Genomic DNA, 21,440 nt, shown 5'->3' on the forward strand with positions numbered 1-21,440 from the left:
TCCATCCGTAGGTTGCCTCTGCGCAAACTTTTCTCCTTTGGTATCTTGTCACGTCCTATTTCCTCCAGTTTCCCTCTAACATCCAGCATCCCGCGCTGCAGTGCAATGAACGCCCACAGAACGCTGGCTCCAGTGGAATCCACGCAGGTGGGGCACTCCTTTTCCACCCCCCCACCCATGCCTGCTCCGCCGGCTGGGAAAAGTGAAACAGGGTGAAAAGTGGGCGCTTCCTCCCCAGAAGCTCTGAAGAATGAGTCTTTGGCGGGAGGATCCCCACGGCCTCTCTCCACCTCCAGAAACAATCTTACAGAAGTCTGGGCGGGGCAGGGCCACGCCAAGTCCAGGTGCGTTTCGGCTCAAGGCACTAACTAGCAAGGCGCCCGTAGTCTGCGCCAAGACGCCCGGGCTGTCTCCAAGAGGAGGCTCCCCCAGCTGGCGAGGCGGATGGGTTTCCCCGAGAGCAGAGCTTGAGCTCGCACCCAGGGGCTCCCGGGACCCCCGCGCGCCCCCTCGCCCAGGACCGGCGGCCAGGTCCCCGCGCGGCGCGCGCTCCCGCGAGCCGGGGGCGGGGCGGTGGCCCGGGACGCCCTCTCCTCCCCCTGCGGGCGGCCGGGCTGGCGGCGCCGAGGCTCCTGCGCGCGGCACATGGGGCGCCTGACGGAGGCGGCGGCGGCAGCGGGCGGCGGCGCTTCAGCGGCGCGCTCGGCCGGACCCCTCCCGCTCCCCTGCCCCTCTCGTCCACGTCCCCCGGCTGCGCGGCCACCATGGCGTCCAGCGAGGAGGACGGCACCAACGGCGGCGCCTCGGAGGCCGGCGAGGAGAGGGAGGCCGCGGGCAAGAGGAGGCGCCGGGGCTTGCTGGCCACCGCTTGGCTCACCTTCTACAACATCGCCATGACCGCGGGGTACGTGCGCCCCGAGGGGCCCTCCTCGCGCCGCCGCCCCTTGGCGTTCCGCGCTCCGGGCGCCGGCGGGCCGGGGGGCGCGCCCGGAGGCGGGGTGGTCGCGGCGCGGGGGCGGCGCGCGGCGCGGTGGCCGTGGGGGAGGGGCGTTGCAGCCGCCGCCGGGCTTGAATGGAGCGTGGTCGGGGGGGCCAGGGGCGCCGGGGCCCTGCTCGCGGGGCATTGCCTAATACGGTGCACGGCGTGCGCTGCGGCCGCGGGGCGCGGGCCGGAGGTTAAGTATAGACCCGGGCAGGAATGCGGGGCCGCCCCGCCGGGGAGGCGGCTCCGGCCCGGCCGCCGCGGGCGCCGCTGCTGCTGCAGCTGGAGAAACGCCGGGGTCCCGCCACCCCGGAGCCCGGAGCCGTCTGGCCGGAGGCCCAGACCTGCGTCCTCGGCCGCCAGCCCGTGGAGTGCGTCCTCGTGCCGCCGATGGTTGGGCAGAGTGTTCCTAACTGTTCGTGTCGCTACGGGGTTTTTTGCTGTTGTTGTTTTGTTTTGTTTTTTAAGTAATAGTGCTCCCGAGAGCTTCTTACTTGGGACGGTTTTCTAAAAACCCTGCCGGATCGGAGCATAGCACTCGTGTCCAGCATCTTGTTGGCTCCATGACTGATACCCCGTACTTTTATTTGTGGCTTTGAGTACGACTTACAAATTAAGGTTACACAATGACTGTCTCTCTGCAAAGAGCTGTCACAGTGACTTGTGTCGACCGCTTTTCAAAACCGGCTGGGAAAATGCTCTTGCGTTTCTCAATGGCGTTGCCGTTTAAAAAAGTTATTTTCCCGTTATCACATGACGTATTATTAATCTATACAAATCTGGGGAAACGTTTAATACCTTTAACTTTCTCTAGGGCTTATAGAAAAATGTGATTGATAAAGATTTAATAAATGATTTGACACAGTACTGAGTACTTATTATGTGCTTAATACCAAATACAGTTAATGAAAATATTGCTATCTATTGAGGATTCGCTGTGCGCTAGGCACTGTGTCGGTCACTCTAGGTGTAGTATGTCATTTCCGGTCCTCTGCAGTCCTGTGAGGGGTGCATGATATTACATTTGATAGACTAGAAAACCGAGGCACAAATAGGTGAAGTCACTTGCTCAAGTTCCCCAAACCAGCAAGTGTCAGCCTTGGATTTCGGCACAGTCTGAATCCAGAGCCGTGCTACTTCTTTCCACTTTACTAAATTTTATAATCTTGAAAGGGAAAACTAATAAAGTCAAAGCTACTGGAGAACAATGGAGTGCCCACTGTGTGCTGCAGCCTTTAGATACCCTGGAGGCTGAAAATATCCTCTGTCCTCTGTGCTAGTCTCATCCAGTTAGTAAACACTCCGGGGATGCCTACCATTTATTAACTGGTCTTGTCCCTTTCCTTTCCAGGCCACTCTCCCTTTTGAAGGCCGAGTTACCTTTTCAAAAAATGAAAGTCAATGCATAACTCCAGTTTAAAGCCTTCGGTGACCGCCCCCCCCCATTGCCTCCACTGTTGTGGAAGGGATTTAGGCTGTCTGTCGTTCAAGGCCCTTTGCAATATCTCCCTGATTTCCTCTTTCCAGTTTTATTGCTTTTGAAGTCTACTGTAACTAACTATGCCCTCAGACACCATGCAGTTTTATTTTCATGGCTCTCTCCATCTTTGCTCAGGCTGCTTATTCTTTGGGTAATAATCCCCGTGTTTCTGCTGTGACTTCTAGCCAAGCCACCTCTGAAGTTTTCTGGGTCTCTTACCCGACCTGCAGTAGAATTAAATGTTCTCTCAGCTGTGTTCTCACACTTCATTCCTAACCTTCCTCCCTGGCTCAGCAAATTACTGCTTCCCCGAAACTTGTTTGTCTCCCTGCCTGTGTTGAGAAGGTCCCTTGCCAAGGGGTGGGATAGGGAGGGTGGGAGGGAGGGAGACGCAAGAGGGAAGAGATATGGGAACATATGTATATGTATAACTGATTCACTTTATTATAAAGCAGAAACTAACACCATTGTAAAGCAATTATACTCCAATAAAGATGTAAAAAAAAAAAAGGCAAGGGGAACGGAAATGGAATAATCCATATAATTAACCCTTTGGAAGCTTTCTAAAGGTGTTGAGATTTGAAGAAGGGATAGGATTTGCATATGTAGAGGGTAGATATTCCAAGTGAGCTTAATTCTGGAAATAGGCATGAGATGCAAGAAAGCCTCCCGATTTAATTGGAGGGTTGGGGCAGAGGGACCCTGTTGTTTATCCATCCTCTATATATACTAGTTTACATCTGCTAATGCAAAGGTTCTTTTTGTTCATTTGCTTGTTCTGTTTTTCTCTTTTAGCAGAACTTTGGAGGGTTTATTAATTTTTTTGTAATCGTCTTGAAAACAATCAAAATAATATTTAAGAAATAAAATTTTACGTAAATGTAGACAAGAACTTGCCTAATTCTATAAGCTTAGCATGGCCTTTCATTTTTCCTTGTTATCGCTCACGTGAGTTACTTCCTTCAGATTTTTACTCAAACCTCCATTCTCAGGGAGGCCTTCGTGGCTATCTTCGTTCAAATAGCAAAAACCGCACACAAACACTCCTTATCCCCCTTGCCTGCTTAATTTTTCTCTATCGTACTTATTACCGTATAACTGTACAATGAATTCTACTGATTGGTCCTGTTGCTTATTGTCTGCGTCGTCCTGTAACAGTGTCAGCTCCCTGAAGCACTCAAGAAATATTTGTTGAGTGAATGAATGCACATTAGAGGGTATTGTAGTTACAGTATCTGCTGTGTAGGACATTCTGTTTTCACTCACTGTTTCACCAAATATTTCTACGTAGTTTTCATAATTACACTCTTTCGTGGTTACATAAGAGGGAATAGAGTTAAGGTACAGTAATGGACTAAATCATGCCTCTAATGATGTTTTACTTTAATTTGTTTCTCTTGAATTAGTTGTTTAGGGTGAATTCCTGGAGTAGAACTACAGGATGTAATTAATTAAGTAACAATGTAATTTAAAGGGTGTGAGGATTTTTATTGTACTTGCTCACAACAGATGCTTGACTAGGAAAGTGAGCGTTTTTCTCTCTCTCTCTCTCTCTCTTTTAATTCTTTTGCTTTGCTACAAACACTTTTGAAGCCCACATGTGTTAGTGCATTATCCTAGGTCAAGCGAGAGACAAAAGCTAAATATTTTAGGCCCTGTCCTTGTAGAAGTGCTACCTGGGGCATTTGTAGATTGCAATAAAAGACAGGATGAAGTAAGTGTTCCGCAGAGGTGTCAAGTCAGACAGGTAGGCAGGATCAGAGAAAGCTTTGGGCGGAGGAGGGGGACCATCGCATTCCAACTGAGCGGCAGGGATGAGGAAAGAGCAGGAGTTAGGGAACAGCTCATGCTGACGTGCGGTTGGGGTGACAGCAAGCGGGCCTGCAATGTAGGCTGGGAAAGGAAGATGGATGGGGAGCCTGGCTCACTGCACAGGCCTTACATGCCTCGCTAACATGTTAGGATTTTAACCTGTAAACAGTACAGGAAGGTGTTCATTGAAGGTTATGTTTTCACTCCTTTTTAGCTGGGTGACCTTAGGTAAGTTCCATAACCTCTCTGACCCTGGGTTTTCTCATCGGTCAGGGTAGCAAAGCAACTACTTTGCTAGGTTATTACAAGGAATTAAGAAATAGTGGATATGAAGTGATCGGCAGGGTGCTGGACACACAGTGGGTGTTTAGAAAGGATAATTCCTACCCCTAGTGGTGAATTTAAAAATGCACGTCATGCAGAAAGAAGCTATTTAAGATATCCTCACAGTGTACATAGTCTGCATTAGCAGAGCACCAAACCCAAGGTTCAGGCACGTACATTTCTTGAAGTGTTGAGTAATAGACATATATTTTATTCCTGAGGTAGGTGGATCCATGTATGAACCTACCACAACTTGTTTATCCTTCATCTGTGGATGGACGTTTGGGTTCTTTGCAGTTTGGGGCTATGACAGATGACGTGGTGAGCATCTGTATGCAAGTCTTGTGTGGACACACGCTTTCATTGTCCTTGGGTAAATACCTATGAGTAGAATGGCTGGGTCATAGGGTAGTCACACTGCTGATTTCTTATAAAACTGCCAAACTTTTTTCAGAGTGGTTGTACAGTACATCCCCACGGGCAGTGAATGAGCTTTCCGGTTGCCACACATCTTCATCAGCACTTGGTGTGGTCAGTCGTCATAATCTTATACCTTCTAAGCAGTGTATTGTGTTACTGTGATTTTAATTTGCATTTCCCTGGTGACTAATGACCCTGAGCATCTTTTCATGGGTTTACTTACCAGTTGTGTACCTTTTTTTGGTATAGGGTCTGTTTAAATCTTTTGCCCATTTTTTATGGGTTTGTTGTTAGATGTTCAGCTATTGAATTTTGAAAGTTCTTTATATAGTCTGGATACAAGTCCTTTATCAGATATGTGATTTGTAAATATTTTCTATCAGGTATGGCTTGCTTTTTCATTCTCTTCACAATGTCTCTCAAAGAGCAGGAGGTCCTAATCGTACCGAAGTCCAGTTTATCTGGTTTTTTTTCTTTTATGAACCTTTCAGCTTAACTCTGTTGGCATGAGAGCCTTATGTGTGATAAATTGAAACACATGTTGGCTACTAAACAAGTCTGCATGTAGTCTAGGAAAGGAAGTTTAGAGTTGTCAGTGAACACCACACAGAAGTATGGATTGTATGAACGTCAAAGATCATCTTCGGGGCTTCCCTGGTGGCGCAGTGGTTGAGAGTCCGCCTGCCGATGCCGGGGACACGGGTTCGTGCCCCGGTCCGGGAAGATCCCACATGCCGCGCAGCGGCCGGGCCCGTGAGCCATGGCCGCTGAGCCTGCGCGTCCAGAGCCTGTGCTCCGCGACGGGAGAGGCCACAACAGGGAGAGGCCCGCGTACCGCAAAAAAAAAAAAAAAAAAGAAGACGCAATAAAATCAGAACATCATCCTTTCTCAGTAACTGCCGAGATAATGGATGTGGATAATGACCATCGGTGCTAACATCACAACGAAGAGGGACAGCCAGAAATTTTGGGCTCCCTGGGGAAGTACGCAACACAACGGAGAAATTAACCTTGAACGTGAATCTGTCTGATCAATCCTTTAGAACTAACTACGCACTCACAGGAAATATGGCGGCCAGAAGAACATAATAAATGACATGGGGGTATCCAGTTAGCAAAACCCAGACCGCGGGTAACTCTGAAGGAACCACTCAGGGTCTTCAACAGATAAATTTCACGAGAAAGAGGGGAGAAGAGATGAGGATGGATGGAAGGAGGTGAAACCTATAGATTTAAAAGTCATAAAACACATAGCAACTAATTGCAATGTATGAATCTTATTTCAATCATGATTTAAAAAAATTATAAGACAGTTAAGGACATTTGTATCTTGACTCTAAGTTTTGTGATTGAAGAAGTTATTGTTCAATTCTTCACATGGGGTAGTGGTGTTTTGGTTATGTTTATGAAAAATAAACCTTTTAGAGATACATAATTAAGCATTTATGAATCATAGGATGTATGAGATTTGATTCACAATAATCAGGGAGGAAGGCTTGTGGGGAAAGAAGTGAATAGAGGTTTGGATGAAACAAGACTGTTAATAAGATGATACTGATTGAAGCAGGGCAGTGGGCAAATGGGGGTTCATCGTACCACTCATTCTCTATACCTTTGTATATGTTTGAAGTTGTAAAAAAAATTTTAAAGCGGTGTTGAAATTAAGAAAAAAAGTATAGGTGTAGATAACCAAGTTCTTCAAAAAGCAGGTGGTCTCCAAGAAATCTGAGGAGAAAAAGAAGCACCAGGAGGCAGCTAGAAGAAAGAGCTCCACCTTCAGTAAGATTTTTCAGGGTAATTGTAGCCATAGTGGCATGAGAAGAAGGCATTTAGTGAGTGTTAGAAGGTGTTTAGGAAGTTATGCCACATCTCTTTCATTGCTGCAGTGTTCTGTCTCCACTTAGTAACTTAAGATTTCCTTGAGGCCAGAACTATGTCCTGTTTATCCCTAATTCCCCAGCACCTAGCACAGTACCTGTCCTGTATTGATCCTGAAGATGAATGAATGAATAAATGAATTAAGCAAGTGAGAAACCTTCTACATGTGGAACACATGTTTATATTTTCCAAAGAGAGTGTTTTGTCAAGGACTGAAAGTGTCTATTTGGGTTCATATTTAGGCAATCATTAGCTCTAGCATATTTAAAAAAAAACCTGTCCAAAAAAGAATTCCTAATTGTAGACACTCCTGTTGCTTTGGGAAATTTTTAAAATTACAGTTACTAAACTGACGGATATAGGAAGCCCAACGTTAGCTGAATGTAGGGCCCTCAAGAGAGATTTTGAGTCTCACCCTTTGTGATTGGGGGGGGGCACTTAGGAAGTGAGCACGGGTTAGTTCAGATGAGTTCCTGGCCATATTTACCAAAAAACAGATGAGAGGTTAGTATAGATAGTTCCATGGTCCTTTCTAACCCCAGTGTTAATTTCTTTTATTTCCAACAGGTGAGTGGGGATAGTATTGTTATACTGTACTAGTTGGTACAATACTGCCACCTATGGGACAACAGTAAAATTTGTTATACTGTTAAAATGCATGGATTTTTATATCATGCCTTTAAAAATGTAGAAAACTTGCCATCTAAATTAATCTTTTGATGAATTCTTTGGTAGGTTAACAGTTACCTCTTAAGTCGGTCTTTGGTAAAAATCTGATTTGGATTTGTCTAAAAGAAAAGACAAGTATATGGGAAAATGTGAATGAAAACATTAAGCTTTTTGTTTTCTTGTTAGAAGTAGTGTAAGGACTTGGAATTGAGGATAATGAAATCAGAATATTTTAAACCTGGAAGGTACCTAAAACATTATCCAGATTAGCACACTCAGATTAGCCCAGCACAGGGTTGAGTGTTGGCTCTAATGCGGGATGGAACCGTGAGGTGAATCCAGTAAAAGCCATGGTGCAGTAGAAAGGGAAGAGCAGTGAGGGTTAGGAGACCTCCACCATTAACTTACTCTGAGCCTTAGGGTAAGTCGCAAGATATCTCTGCATGGTGATTGTTTCGTATAAAAGAGTGGCTTTCAAACTTTCTTGATAGCGTACTACTATCAGTTAAAATATTTGAGCATAACATTCTGTATAACTTTAAAAATTACTTATAATTTAAATACATGAATTATTATGATTAGCTAATATCCCAAGGCACAGTATATGCTAAGAGCCAGACCAGTCCAGCAGAGTAGTTCAAGAGCATAGACTGTGAGATGAGTGGTGAGTTGAGGTCCCAGCTGACTGGCTATAGGGCCCTTTCTGCCTATTTCCACAGGAGTGAAATGGGATACTAGTAGTTGCTACCTCATGGGGTTATTGTGAGGATGAAATATTAATATATTAAATATGCATATAAGACAGTGTCTGGAACATTGAAAGCACTCTGAAAGTGTACTTATTATCATTGTTGTTATTATCCTTAATACTTGTACATTTCAAAGGTCTTTGTGGTAGTTTCCGGCACTTGCCTGATTCCTTGTCATATCTCACTAAAGGTCATTGTTTTTAACCTCATTGTGCGCTGAGGAGAAGAGATTCCCGGGGCTGAAGTGCCTCTCTGCCATTTTCTTGCTGTTTGATTGAGTCTGCATTTTCACCCCACTCAGTCCGTCGTTTCTTTGCAGGCACCTTTAAGCCATTTGTCTATTTTATTGAGTTCTCTTAATTAAAAAGTTAAAACTGTATAAAATTATTATAAATTTTATAGTTCATATATCCATTTAACTAGACACTTTGGAGACCACTGTTTTCAAAAGCCTGGGTTAGCTATTCATTTCCATGGGTGTATTATTAAGGATTTTTAAAAGTTACAGGTGACGCAACTTTTTTAAACTTCAAAGTGCTTTTGTAATTGCAAAGGAAACTGGAAAAAAACATTACCTCTCATCAGTGACTCTTGGAGATTGAGTACCCGGGTGACAAAGCCGGTCTCCACAGGTGTAGCTTGTGTTTTTAAGTGCCATTAATTCACAGCAACTATATTTAATGTACAAGTGTAAGTTAAAAGGGGGGAGGGGACATATGTATTTTTTCTTTTTCGAAAACAAACTTTTTTTCAATTGAAGTATAGTTGATTCAGGTGTGCAACATAGAGATTCAGTATTTTTGTAGAATATACTCTATTTGAAGTTATTAGGAAACAATGGCTATGTTTCCCTGTGCTGTACAATATATCCTAGTTGCTTATTGATTTTATACATACTAGTTTGTATCTCTTAACCCCCTACTCCTGTCTTGCCCCTACCCCTGCTCTCTCCCCCTTGGTAACCACTAGTTTTAAAACACACTGTTTAAAAGCAGGCTTATGTCTGACCTTCTATATGTGTCCCTTCTGTGGCACCACAATTGTTTTTATTTAGAGAAAATGATAAAAATGTTAATTAATGATTCTCATTCAAGATTTTTACGTATAATTACATATAAATATATACTATATATTTGTATAAAATACATATTTATACACACACAGCTTTTTACCTCAAATTTTTATATAATTATTAAATGCTTTATAATAACTTCATTTTTGGTACAGAAACCTATTCCTTCAGTCTGTCAGTTTATCTGCTGAGACCAAAAATACAATGTACAGTGTTTGATATTTGTATGTAGTTGATCTCGAGTATGTTCTCTTTATTCCCTTGAAGAGTCAATGTAAAAACGATGTTTGTCATTTCTTCCTATGGGTTTTTAAAATAGAATAATGAACTGAGAGCATAATAGCACATACATGTTATTACTGTATAAATTATGACATTTCCTTACAGGATTCAGTGGAATTCGTTGTGATAGAGTTTTATAAAATGCTTTTACTTTCTCTAGGTGGCTGGTACTAGCTATTGCCATGGTACGTTTTTATATGGAAAAAGGAACACACAAAGGTTTATATAGAAGTATTCAGAAGACACTTAAATTTTTCCAGACATTTGCCTTGCTTGAGGTAAGTTTTCAACGTCGCTGTTTATCTATCACTGCCATATTTATTTGAAAATATATCAGTTGAGCAAAATTAGTCTTATTTTGCTGATTATTTACTCCCTACAGATGCATTTAAAACCAACGATGACAGGAATTTATTTTATGTTGTATGTTATTGACATGTGATTTTTTTGTGTGTTTGCTTACAGATAGTCCACTGTTTAATTGGTGAGTTTTTGATTTAATTTTTATGTTTGGCATAGATTGCATTTCGAGCAGTGGTTGACTTGTTTTTTTCTTTAAGGAATTGTGCCTACTTCTGTGCTTGTGGCTGGGGTCCAAGTGAGTTCAAGAATCTTTATGGTGTGGCTCGTTACTCACAGTATAAAACCAGTAAGTGACACAACACTTCGTCTACTTGAGCCTGCAGGAAAGCTTTCTTATTAATAGGAATCCAAAGTATTAACTGTATTTCAGGAAGCAGAACCCTTGGCCAAAGAAAGGTTGGGTTTGGATGTAAGTGTGATTGTACATTGACTTAGTGTATTCGTAGAATGGCTTTGAAACACCAGCAAAACCAAAAATTGGCATTTTTATAGCCATATAAATTGGGGTTTTCCAATTTAAAAAAATTTTTTTATTTTAGGCTGCGTTGGGTCTTCGTTGCTGCGCGCAGGCTTTCTCTAGTTGCAGCAAGTGGGGGCTACTCTTTGTTGCAGTGCACGGGCTTCTTATTGCGGTGGCTTCTCTTGTTACGGAGCACAGGCTCTAGAAGCGCAGGCTTCAGTAGTTGTGGCGCATGGGCTCAGTAGTTGTGGCTCGCAGGCTCTAGAGCGCCGGCTCAGTAGTTGTGGTGTGTGGGCTTAGTTGCTTCGTGGCATGTGGAATCTTCCCAGACCAGGGCTGCAACCCATGTCCCCTGCATTGGCAGGCGATTCTTAACCACTGCACCAGCAGGGAAGTCCCTATCCACTCTTTTTTTTTTAAGATTCTTTTCCCATATAGGCCATTACAGAGTATTGGGTAGAGTTCCCTGTGCTATACAGTAGATCCTTATTAGTTATCTATTTTATATATAGTGGTATGTATGTGTCCATCCCAGTCTTCCAATTTATCCCTTCCGCCTCTTTTTTATACTGCAGAAAATCTCTTCCTTGATTTTACTATTTAATCTTCTCCAACAGTGGTATCCCATGGGCATCTTTCCACCCATCTTTAATTAATTCAACCAGCGTGTATTGAGTGCATTCTATACCCCTGGCACTGTGCTTACTTCGGGATTTACAGAAATGAATAAGTCAGTCTCAGCTGTCAGGGGTACTGACCATCGGGGAGTAGGGGGCAGCCCTACAGATGTTGAGTCATTCAACAAGTATGAATTACGCGCCTATTCTGTTCCTGACGCTGTGCCGGGAATCTGGCTATTTATAATACACGTATGGTTCCTGCCTCATGGAGCCTGGAATTGGGAGAGATGGTACACAAGTTGTTGCAGAAATAATTGTTTGATTTTACTAGTGTTAGAGTGCTTTGAAACGAGAGGCCAGTGTGGATTGCAGTAACCAGCAGACTTGGCCTGACTTAAGGAGTGAAGGAAGGCTTCCCCGAGGAAGGAGTGTATCAGCTGAGTGCTGTAGATATACAAGCGTTTGGCAGACAAATCCTGATAGAAATTGGCAAGTGTTATAATACAGATATGAACACAGTACTGTGAGAACAAGGAAGGGGAGCACGTAACTGCTTAGGGTGAGAGGAGGGGTTTGGGACAAGTTTTCCAGAGGCCGTGGTGGTTAGCTGGATCTTAAAGGTGAGAAAGGGTTTTCCATGGGAAGTATTGATAAAGGGAGGAGCATTCAGGGACTTCCCTGGTGGCACAGTGGTTAAGAATCCGCCTGCCAATGCAGGGGACACGGGTTCGAGCCCTGGTCTGGGAAGATCCCACATGCCGCGGAGCAACTAAGCCCGTGCGCCACAACTACTGAGCCTGCGCTCTGGAGCCCGTGGGCCACAACTACTGAGCCCGTGGGCCACAACTACTGAGCCTGCGCTCTGGAGCCTGTGGGCCACAACTACTGAAGCCCGTGCACCTAGAGCCCGTGCTCTGCAACAAGAGATGCCACCACGATGAGAAGCCCACACACCGCAACGAAGACCCAACGCAGCCAAAAATAAATAAATAAATTTATAAAAAATGAAAAGGGAGGAGCATCCTATTGATAATTAGAGGGAATGGCACGTGTTAAGACACATTCAGAGCATTTTCTGGAAATAATACAAAGTTTTGTGTCCCCAGAGAGAGCTGGGGGTGGGGTTGAGTCGTTGCACAAGAAGTCGAGATTTCTGAGCTGCAGCTGTAAAGATCCTTGAACATCATGCTCAGGTGGGAGGGTTTTACCTTTCTTCCTGTTAAGCAGTGGGGAAGCCATGAAGCTTTTAAATCCCGGGACTAGCACCTTCCAATTTTGTTTCTGTTGGTTTGCTTCTGTGTTTTGCTTTTAAGAGAAAACGTCCACCTCTGAAGTGGACACTGCATAGGGGGCTGTGACAGCATTCTGCATGAGAGGTGATCAGGTCCTAAATTGACACTGTGGTAGCAGGGCTGCAGTGAGTGGGCAGATTCGGGAGTTAGTGCTGCAGTAGGATGGGTGTGATTTGATGACCAACAGAAAGTCCGAGGGTCAGATTGTTCCCATACTGGTTTTGAGGGGCTGATGTTGTCCTGGGATGGTGGAGTTATTGGCTGGAGTGAAGGGTGAGACAGAGAACCCAATAGAAATTTGACCATTCCTGTGCTTAGAGCACATTTAAATCACGTGTTTGTAAAGACTTATTAATGGTGACTGCATTGCGTTTTCTGTATTGCATCTGTCTAACCCTAGCTCTCCGTTATAATAAAAGGCACGTACTAAATAATAAACAGAAAATATCTTCGTGGAGAAAGAAGTTCAAGGTTAAACAACGCTGTGGCTTTCTCTGTAATTCTGCAGATCCAGAATGAGGAGAGTGTGGTGCTTTTTCTGGTCGCGTGGACGGTGACAGAGATCACTCGCTATTCCTTCTACACATTCAGTCTTCTCGACCACTTGCCATACTTCGTTAAATGGGCCAGGTGGCGACGATGTCTTGCAGTTTAGTTGCTCTCGGTCCTGCGCATGCGTGTTTTGTGTGCTGAGCTAACACAGAATTAAAATGTGTGTCTTAGCCCTGTGTTGCCAGGAGGCTGCTGCTTTTGAAATCAGCAGTGTTATAACTTGCATTCTAAAGGCTTAATTTAATGACCGGGCAACAATCATATTAACATATATCTTGAGTGAAAGCAATGCCAGACAAACTACGTTAGTGTCCTTAGCCTCTGAATCGGTCATTCATTTTTCCTTGAAAGCAAGATATACATCTTTGGAATTACATTAAATCAACTCTTGGCCAAAAATATGGCATTTTGTTTGATTGACTTAATTTTTTTTTTTGACAACTCACAAAGTTTTTATTCTACAAAACAAAGTTAGGAAAATAAGCTAAAACACTAAAAATAAACTTTTAAAATAGGCAAGCTTTAGTAACAAGATGCATATTAAAGAAATTATTTGAAACTTCCAGTGCATAGAAATTATTTTAACACGACAGACTTTCATTGAATTAAATACATACTGTTCTTGTAATTGCTAAAAGTGGCCCTTACATCAATCAGTTATTGATTTAAATTACTTTAATATTCCACCTAGTATCCACAAGTTTTAGTATCTTATATATACAATGTCAACTTTTTTGTGTGTGTGTAAAGTAGCAGAGACAGACATTTTAAAAAGTCACCCTTAGAGACTTCCCTGGCGGTCCAGTGGTTAAGACTCCTTGCTTCCATTGCAGGGGGCACGGGTTTGATCCCCAGTCAGGGAACTTGGGGAACTAAGATCCTACATGCTGCATGGCACGGCCAGAACAAAAACAAACAAACAAACAAAAAAGTCACCCTTATTTGAAATTGTATTGTTTGTTATGAGGACAAAATTTATATTTCAAGGGTTCTAAACATAGCCCTCCCAAAGCAACAGTTTTTAAAGCAGAAGATGTTCCGTCCTTTTTAAAGTATGCGTTCTTTGAGCAGCTGGTATTTTACAAAGTTATTATAAAAACAACTTATTATTTGTGCCCTTTGGAGAACAAATCACAAACCAGCATAGATTTGTTCATTTCATTCTCCATGTTGCACTTAGAGTTGAAATAACAATAATAACAATAACATATGCTGTGTACCTACTGCATACCTGAGATGCAGGTGTGAGTGCAACAAAATCTCTGTCCTCTCAAGATGGAAGGGACAGAAAATACAACAACTAACAGGTGTGAGAAATGCCAGGTGGTAAGAAATGCAGGGGAGCAGTTGGGTTAAGAAACGTCTATCCCATATATGTCTATGTAGATAGGTAAATTAGATAGATAGATACGGTAGATAGATAAGATAGGGAGATAGATAGATAGATATGTATCCCACATAGGTAGAATACAAGAATTTGACAGTATTTTCATTCGTTAAAATTTTTATTAAGCTACAAAAGTAATATGCTTTCACTGTGAAAAACTCTCAAATAGTTTTAGTATATAGAATAAACATGGAAAGTTCCTGTTTGTACTCCTACGTGAGCCCCACTCACTTTCCTTGGAGAGAGAAAGTTGGGAGTTTACCATCAGACTTTTTCTTAATAACAGCAATGTGAACACACAGATGTGAGTTTTTAAAAACATAAATAGGGGCTTCCCTGGTGGCGCAGTGGTTGAGAATCTGCCTGCTGATGCAGGGGACATGGGTTCGAGCCCTGGTCTGGGAGGATCCCACATGCCGCGGAGCAACTAGGCCCGTGAGCCACAACTACTGAGCCTGCGCGTCTGAAGCCTGTGCTCCGCAACGAGAGGTCATGATAGTGAGAGGCCCGCGCACCGCGATGAAGAGTGGCCCCCGCTTGCCACAACTAGAGAAAGCCCTCGCACAGAAACAAAGACCCAACAACAGCAAAAATAAATAAATTAATTAATAAACTCCTACCCCCAACATCTTCTTTAAAAAAAAACCAACAAAACATAAATAGGATACAATACTTGATTTTTGTTTATATATTGGAGATCTTTTTTTAAGTCAGTACAGATCCATTTAGATCTAGCTCTCTAACTCTTAATGCTGCATAATATTCCATAGTATGACTGACTCAGTTCTATATTGCTAGAATTTAGATTATTCCCAGTTTTCTGATGCTATAAATACGCTTTGTGATATTAAAAACAATGTAATATCCATATTTCCATTATTTTTTAAAACTCTGATATTTGTATTAATCCATAGCTAGCTTATAAAGGTAATTCATAACTAGTGTCAGACTTGTTTTTGCTCCCCTTATACAAAAGGCCTAACATTTTTTATTAATTACTCCTTTTTTAATAACTCATATTATACATGTTCAAATATAATAAATTAGTATATATAAATAACCTAAAAGAATAAAAACCTTTTAAATTGTCTATATTCCCCCTACAAAGGATTATCACTCTTAATTATACTATATACCCTTTCAAACGTTTTTATATTCTCTAGCTCTTTTTTAGATATTTGTGGCTTACCGTTTTGAATATGACAAAATACTTCAAAATTATAGTTGGAGCTTAAACGTTTCGTCTGTCATAAGAAGGTTGCACTACCATTTATAAGTGTTTGGCAAAATTGGCAGTTTGGAATGTAGCTGGATTCTAATCCCAGAATGCATCTCATGCCATTTTGAATGACCTCCGTCTTTCAGACTTCTAGCACCTTTGAAAATACTAATTCATAATATAGTCTCTTTTTATTTGCTGTATTTATAAAATTTGTTTGCGGGAGATAATGGTCTCTAATGCTTTGCCCGCCTTTTAGAATGCATTTGCATGTTTTGAATTTCTGGAAAAGTTCCAAACTCTACCATTGCATGTTTAAATTTGCTGTTAGAAATCCTTTGTCAATTGCCTTAATGTTAAACAGGTTACTATAAAATCTTTCAACTTTGAAATGCACATGTTAACATAACACATCACGTCAGTTAAGCATAATCGTGAATAATTATGTTTCATGTCAAAAATCTTAAAGATCCCAACCAGCTGTATATTTGCCAACCCCATTAAATAACCTAAAATAACATTTATATTTATGTTCCAGTGTTGAAGCTATTCTCAAGTAAAGCTTAAAAATGGCTTCTTATTTATAGAGTTGCCCTGCTGTGATGGTTTGAATATACTTTGATTCTATTTATCTGTCAGACATGTTCCTAGAAAAACCCACTGAATAGATAAATGCATAATGTTATGTTTTCATACTGATTTCCATTTTAATTTCAAAAATGCAGTCCCTTCAGAAAATTTTTGATGACAATTGGGAATCTGTAAGGAAACATCATGTCTCTTTCTTAATAAGTAGTTAAATCTGTCATGCTGCCATCAGAACTTAGAGAGTTGGTGACATAGAGCCTTTTCAAAGTGCAAGTAAAGTCAAATAAATTGTGTAATTTTTTCCCATTTCATTAAAAATAATCACGTCTTTAAGGCTTTAACCTAGTTTATACTTAGTGTGATATTTTTTCAGTTAAAGAACAATCTTGGGCTTCCCTGGTGGTGCAGTGGTTGGGAGTCCGCCTGCTGATTCAGGGGACACGGGTTTGTGCCCCGGTCCAGGAGGATCCCACATGCCACGGAGCGGCTGGGCCCATGAGCCATGGCCGCTGAGCCTGCGCGTCCGGAGCCTGTGCTCCACAACGGGAGAGGCCACAACAGTGAGAGGCCCACGTACCGCAAAAAAAAAAAATTAAAAATAAATAAACAAATAAAATAAAGAACAATCTTACCCCCCCAAAAATTATCTGAGAGTCACATAAAGTTAAAAAAAAATTTAAGAGGTTTGAATGTCTTACTTAAGAAGGGAATATAAAATGCTCAGTTATGTACTTTTAAATTGAGGTTGGAAAAAATTGATTTAAATGATACACACATAACTACCCGAGGCTGGTGAGGAAGCAGGTGGCATGCACAAGGCAAGGAGGGGACACAGAGGGACAGTGGAAGGATCATTTTCTTTCTTTACCAGTTCATCTATTCTGGCAAATAATTCTGCCCCCCTCTGTCCCCTCTTGTCCTTGCACATCCTTGGCACATAGGAATAAGGAAACTCTTAAGAAATGTCATTACCTTGGGCGCTTGAGGCTGTCCTGCGGGTCCACTAGTGGACACTTGTGCAGTGTTCCTCTAACTGTAGGCGGAAGTGATGCTGGGCCCGCTCTGTGTTGGAGGATGCTCCGCAATCCAAATGAACGAACTGTGACTTGGATTTTGACTAGAGCTCTCTCAGCTCTCTTTTAAGCAAGCTGACTATTCCTTTAATGTGCAAATTCAGGAAACGGCCTGTCTTCCTTGTTTTGTCATGAAAACAGTTTTAGGCAGTATGTTTGTTAGTAGCTACTGATGCTTCAGGTGGTTTTACCAGTTTTCTAAAATAGTCATTCTTTTAATTAGTAACCACAAAGCGTTTTCCAAATGTCTCCAAACAACGACTGTGGCAATTTCAAGATTTAGATATAAAATTAGGATCATAACTGGTCTTTTTTAAAAACACAGCATTTGATCAACAAATGACTAGCTGCAGGGGAAAAAAAAATCAGTATGATTCCAGGTGTCAAAGCAGTTACTTTTACAATGCTTCCATTTACTTTACAATACACTATAATAGTTAAAATACTCGTATACTTTATTATACTTAAAAAACTGCATCAGTCAGTCACTGACTTTAAAATGTATTGTTATTTCAGTCCTGTAAAGTAAGTTAACTTCTTACTTTATTAAGATCTTGCCACTTAAAATGGAAACTACTATAAGAAAAAAAAAAAAAAGATGATAATTAAATTAATAACCAAATGATTAAAGTGAAAACAAATTAACCTTGTTACGTGAGGTTAATATAAGTATGTATAGAAAGGAGAATTTTTAAGCTTAAATAAAGTAGTAGCAAAAGAATCATCATATAAAATCCAATCATTATTCTAGAAAATAATTGTCAGGTTTTTCTTTCTCCAGATACAATTTTTTTATCATCTTATATCCTGTTGGAGTTGCTGGTGAACTTCTTACAATATACGCTGCATTACCATATGTGAAGAAAACAGGAATGTTCTCAATAAGACTTCCCAATAAATACAATGTCTCTTTTGACTACTATTACTTTCTTCTTATAACCATGGCCTCGTATATACCATGTAAGTATGTCTCTATTAGTAGTATACTTTGATTTAGCATATGCTGTGAAAGTTTTTCAAAAGATGTCATAAGATGCCAGATTAATAAACAAGGAAAATTAATGTCTTAAAAATGCATCAAAACCTCCGTTCAGTGCCACATGTATTCATAATGTGAAATAACTGAAGGGTGAGTTGTGAGAAAAAAAGGTAAGTAAATTAACACACAAATGATTGCCTTCTCAAAATCACTTAAAAATAAGCTTAGTATGATTTATGTTTTTAAAGAAAAGATAAAGCCTGCAGTGAACTCTTTGAAAGCATTTAGAATTATGTATCTGAACATGAACATTTTATCCAAGAAAATCTGAGGTCATTTCTATTCATTAAGCACATACTTGGAAAGATCATCCAGGAGTACTTGTTAGTCTTCTGTGTGTTGCCCTGTGTACTAGAAAATAATAAAAAAGCTGCTTTTCTTAAAATATTTTGAATAACTCAGTCCACTAATTTCTCCTCACCTTTCAATAGGTGCAGTGCATTGGTGAGACTCTATTCATTTCATTTAAATACAAAGTGGTATATTTTTAGGTCAGATTTTGATAATCACTAGCAGGAAATATGAAGATAAAGCAAAGCTGTTGTTTGCCCTCCTCAATAAAGTTAGAGACTCTGGGGTCAGTGCGGGGGGAAAGAGAAATGAGAAATGTTTATAGAATCTAAAATCGACATTGACGCAATATGAAATATTTCATCTAAAGAGGATGAACATAAAATTTGGCCACTTCCTTGGGACCTCTTTTAAGTTTTTCCAAAATCAAAATTGCCTTGATGGTCATATAGTGATTTTATTCCCCTCATCTTCTCCCATCTCAGCCTGACTCTCCTCCGATTATCCACCAGGGCCAGTTCAGGAGGGCTCGGGGGTGGTGTGCCTATGACACTTGTTTCTTCCCCTGCTTTGCGCAACATCTAGTGAATGTTGGAGGTCTGGAGCAGAGCCAGACCTGTCCTATCATAGTTACAGGTTCAGGTCTTGGGTTGCCTTTTTTTCCTCACAGCCACTGAGGCATCTCTGTGGAAACCCAGGGCCCAAGAGATCATGGTTTGAAACCATCAAACCAGTAACTTGTGACTGTGCATTTTCAGGTGTCCTGTGAAGACCAGCCTTTGCCAGTAGTTGCTTCTCAGTTTAGGAGGCTGTCAGTTACCTGAGAGCCCCACCTGCTGGAGGATCAGCCAGCCAGGGGGGTGTTTTCCACCTGATTATTAGTATTAGTAGTAATAGCAACTAATTATACTTTGCTTATTAAATCCTTTGCTAATTACAAGTATAAAAGTACACTTTGAGCACTTAGTGCTCAAAAGAAGTCCTTTTAGTTCCCATTTATCAATGGGGCCATTAGAGGTTAGAGAGGTTAAGAGAATTGCTTTAAAAATCGCTCAGCTAGTGAATAAGATCAAGGTTTGAACTCAAGCCCATACTTCTACTAAACTACTCAAGATGTTATAGAAGTATTTGCAAAAGTCGGTCAGTTAGCTTTAAGTCTATATGGCCTGAATATATTTAGGCCCTTTGGTATAATAGGATGGTTACATTAATGAAGGTTGGATACCTAAATAAAAAAATAAAATCTTTTATGCATGTTGGCTCCATTTGAGCTAAGTTCAAGAAGTAGTTACCCACAGTTGCCTAAGCAAAATATTCAAAGCTTGTTTTGTCATTAGGTTCATTAGTTTTGGCTATTCTGTTCATCGTTTTCAGAGATATTTGTATACTTGTATTGTTTGTAGCTGATGTTAATTTGTTCATGCACCAACATTTACCCTATGATTTAAAGTACTGGTTCAAATTGGCTCAAAATAATTCTCCAAATTTGACAGGGTGGATGACCATTTGTCTAACTGACCTAATACATATATATTTGTGTGTGTGTACCAGACTACCCTTATGCCCAGCCAAGAGGGGCTTTTGCTCTGGGCCCAGTTTTAGATAGAGTGCCGTGTCCTGGCTCACTGCTGGTCACCACTCCACACAGGACCCCCTTCCTTCAGATCACATCCTGGAAACCCGGGACCGTGGAATTTGCAACCCAGATGGCACTGAGCGCGCATCTAGACTGCATAGCTCTCTTCCCCAGTCTGTTCTCCTGGGGGTTATAGCACCGTTACCTGTGTACACATCCCTGAGATGAGGGGGCAGCTGTTTGTGAGGGGGGTGGATGCAGCTGGGCTGTGTGGCCTTGGACATCCACACAGATGTTCACGAGACCCCTCATGGTACAGGACAGCCGATGGAATGGAGAGAAGGGGCCAGGTGGGGCAGCTTTCCTTGTGCAGCACTGTTCTGGCACAGTGTTCCGAAGAGTTATAGAATTCTAAATTCAGACATGGCCTTCCAGGTCATTATGAAGAGATATTTATCAAAATATTTAAGTTTGCTGAAAAGACTGACAGTTGATGGCATTAAAATATTTAGGCATATGGTATGTGGCCCTGAGCCCTGTAAATATTAGGGGGTAGTAGCAACTGTATATGATGTGCTTGCTTTCAAAGGCCGCCATGTTTAAGAGGTTTCAAGTGTAAAGGATTTCCAACCATAGCTTACCTTCTCTGTTTTCTTTTTTCAATTAAGTGTTTCCACAACTCTACTTTCATATGTTACGTCAGAGAAGAAAGGTGCTTCACGGAGAGGTGATTGTCGAAAAGGATGATTAAATGATCCCTACAACAAGGTGCCTTTTCCAGAATAACCAGGATTACTTGAATCCAAGTTTTAATAATAAGAATAAACAGCTTCATGAAATATTGAGGATTGTGTTGTTTCTTAAACTATAACTTGGGACACGTGGTATTTGCCAATATTTGTCTTCAGATTGTGCCAGGTCCATTTTCTCCAAGAACTATGCAAGTATTTATTATCGACTCCTGGGTAGGTGATGATCATAAAAAGAAATAATTGGGTGTATTACCTGGAAAAAAAAAAACTTCTGTTAGTTTTTGAACTAAAAATAAGTTTTACTAAATTTTTTTGCAACATATGTTCAAAGCTTTTGAAATCAATATTTAGAAATTAGTTTAGTGATTTAATATTATGATGCCTGCCAGTGATGTTTACGTGATATTTATAAATGAAACTAAATACAGAATTATAATAACTGTTAATAATGTATTAGCATTTCTTGAACCCAAGGTCTATTTCTCTCAAGTTATAAGGTAGCATTTTTGATTAATAACAGTTTTTGGAAACATAGACATAGTCTGCTATGGTAAATCTTT

General features: G+C 41.3%; 1 protein-coding gene across 1 annotated transcript; it reads left to right on the top strand.

Annotated features, from left to right (window-relative positions):
• Positions 1-609: 609 nt before the first annotated feature.
• HACD1 (3-hydroxyacyl-CoA dehydratase 1) lies at positions 610-20,969 on the top strand. Its single transcript, XM_029238576.1, has 7 exons — positions 610-904; positions 9,829-9,946; positions 10,134-10,152; positions 10,229-10,317; positions 12,912-13,033; positions 18,004-18,182; positions 20,797-20,969. The coding sequence occupies exons 1-7, from the start codon at positions 765-767 to the stop codon at positions 20,877-20,879; spliced, it is 750 nt and encodes a 249-aa protein (XP_029094409.1). The 5' UTR covers positions 610-764; the 3' UTR covers positions 20,880-20,969.
• Positions 20,970-21,440: the final 471 nt, after the last annotated feature.

This window comes from Monodon monoceros, unplaced genomic scaffold (genome assembly GCF_005190385.1).
Source record: "Monodon monoceros isolate NGI ecotype Baffin Bay Population unplaced genomic scaffold, NGI_Narwhal_1 Super_Scaffold_21, whole genome shotgun sequence".
Taxonomy (NCBI): Eukaryota; Metazoa; Chordata; class Mammalia; order Artiodactyla; family Monodontidae; genus Monodon; species Monodon monoceros.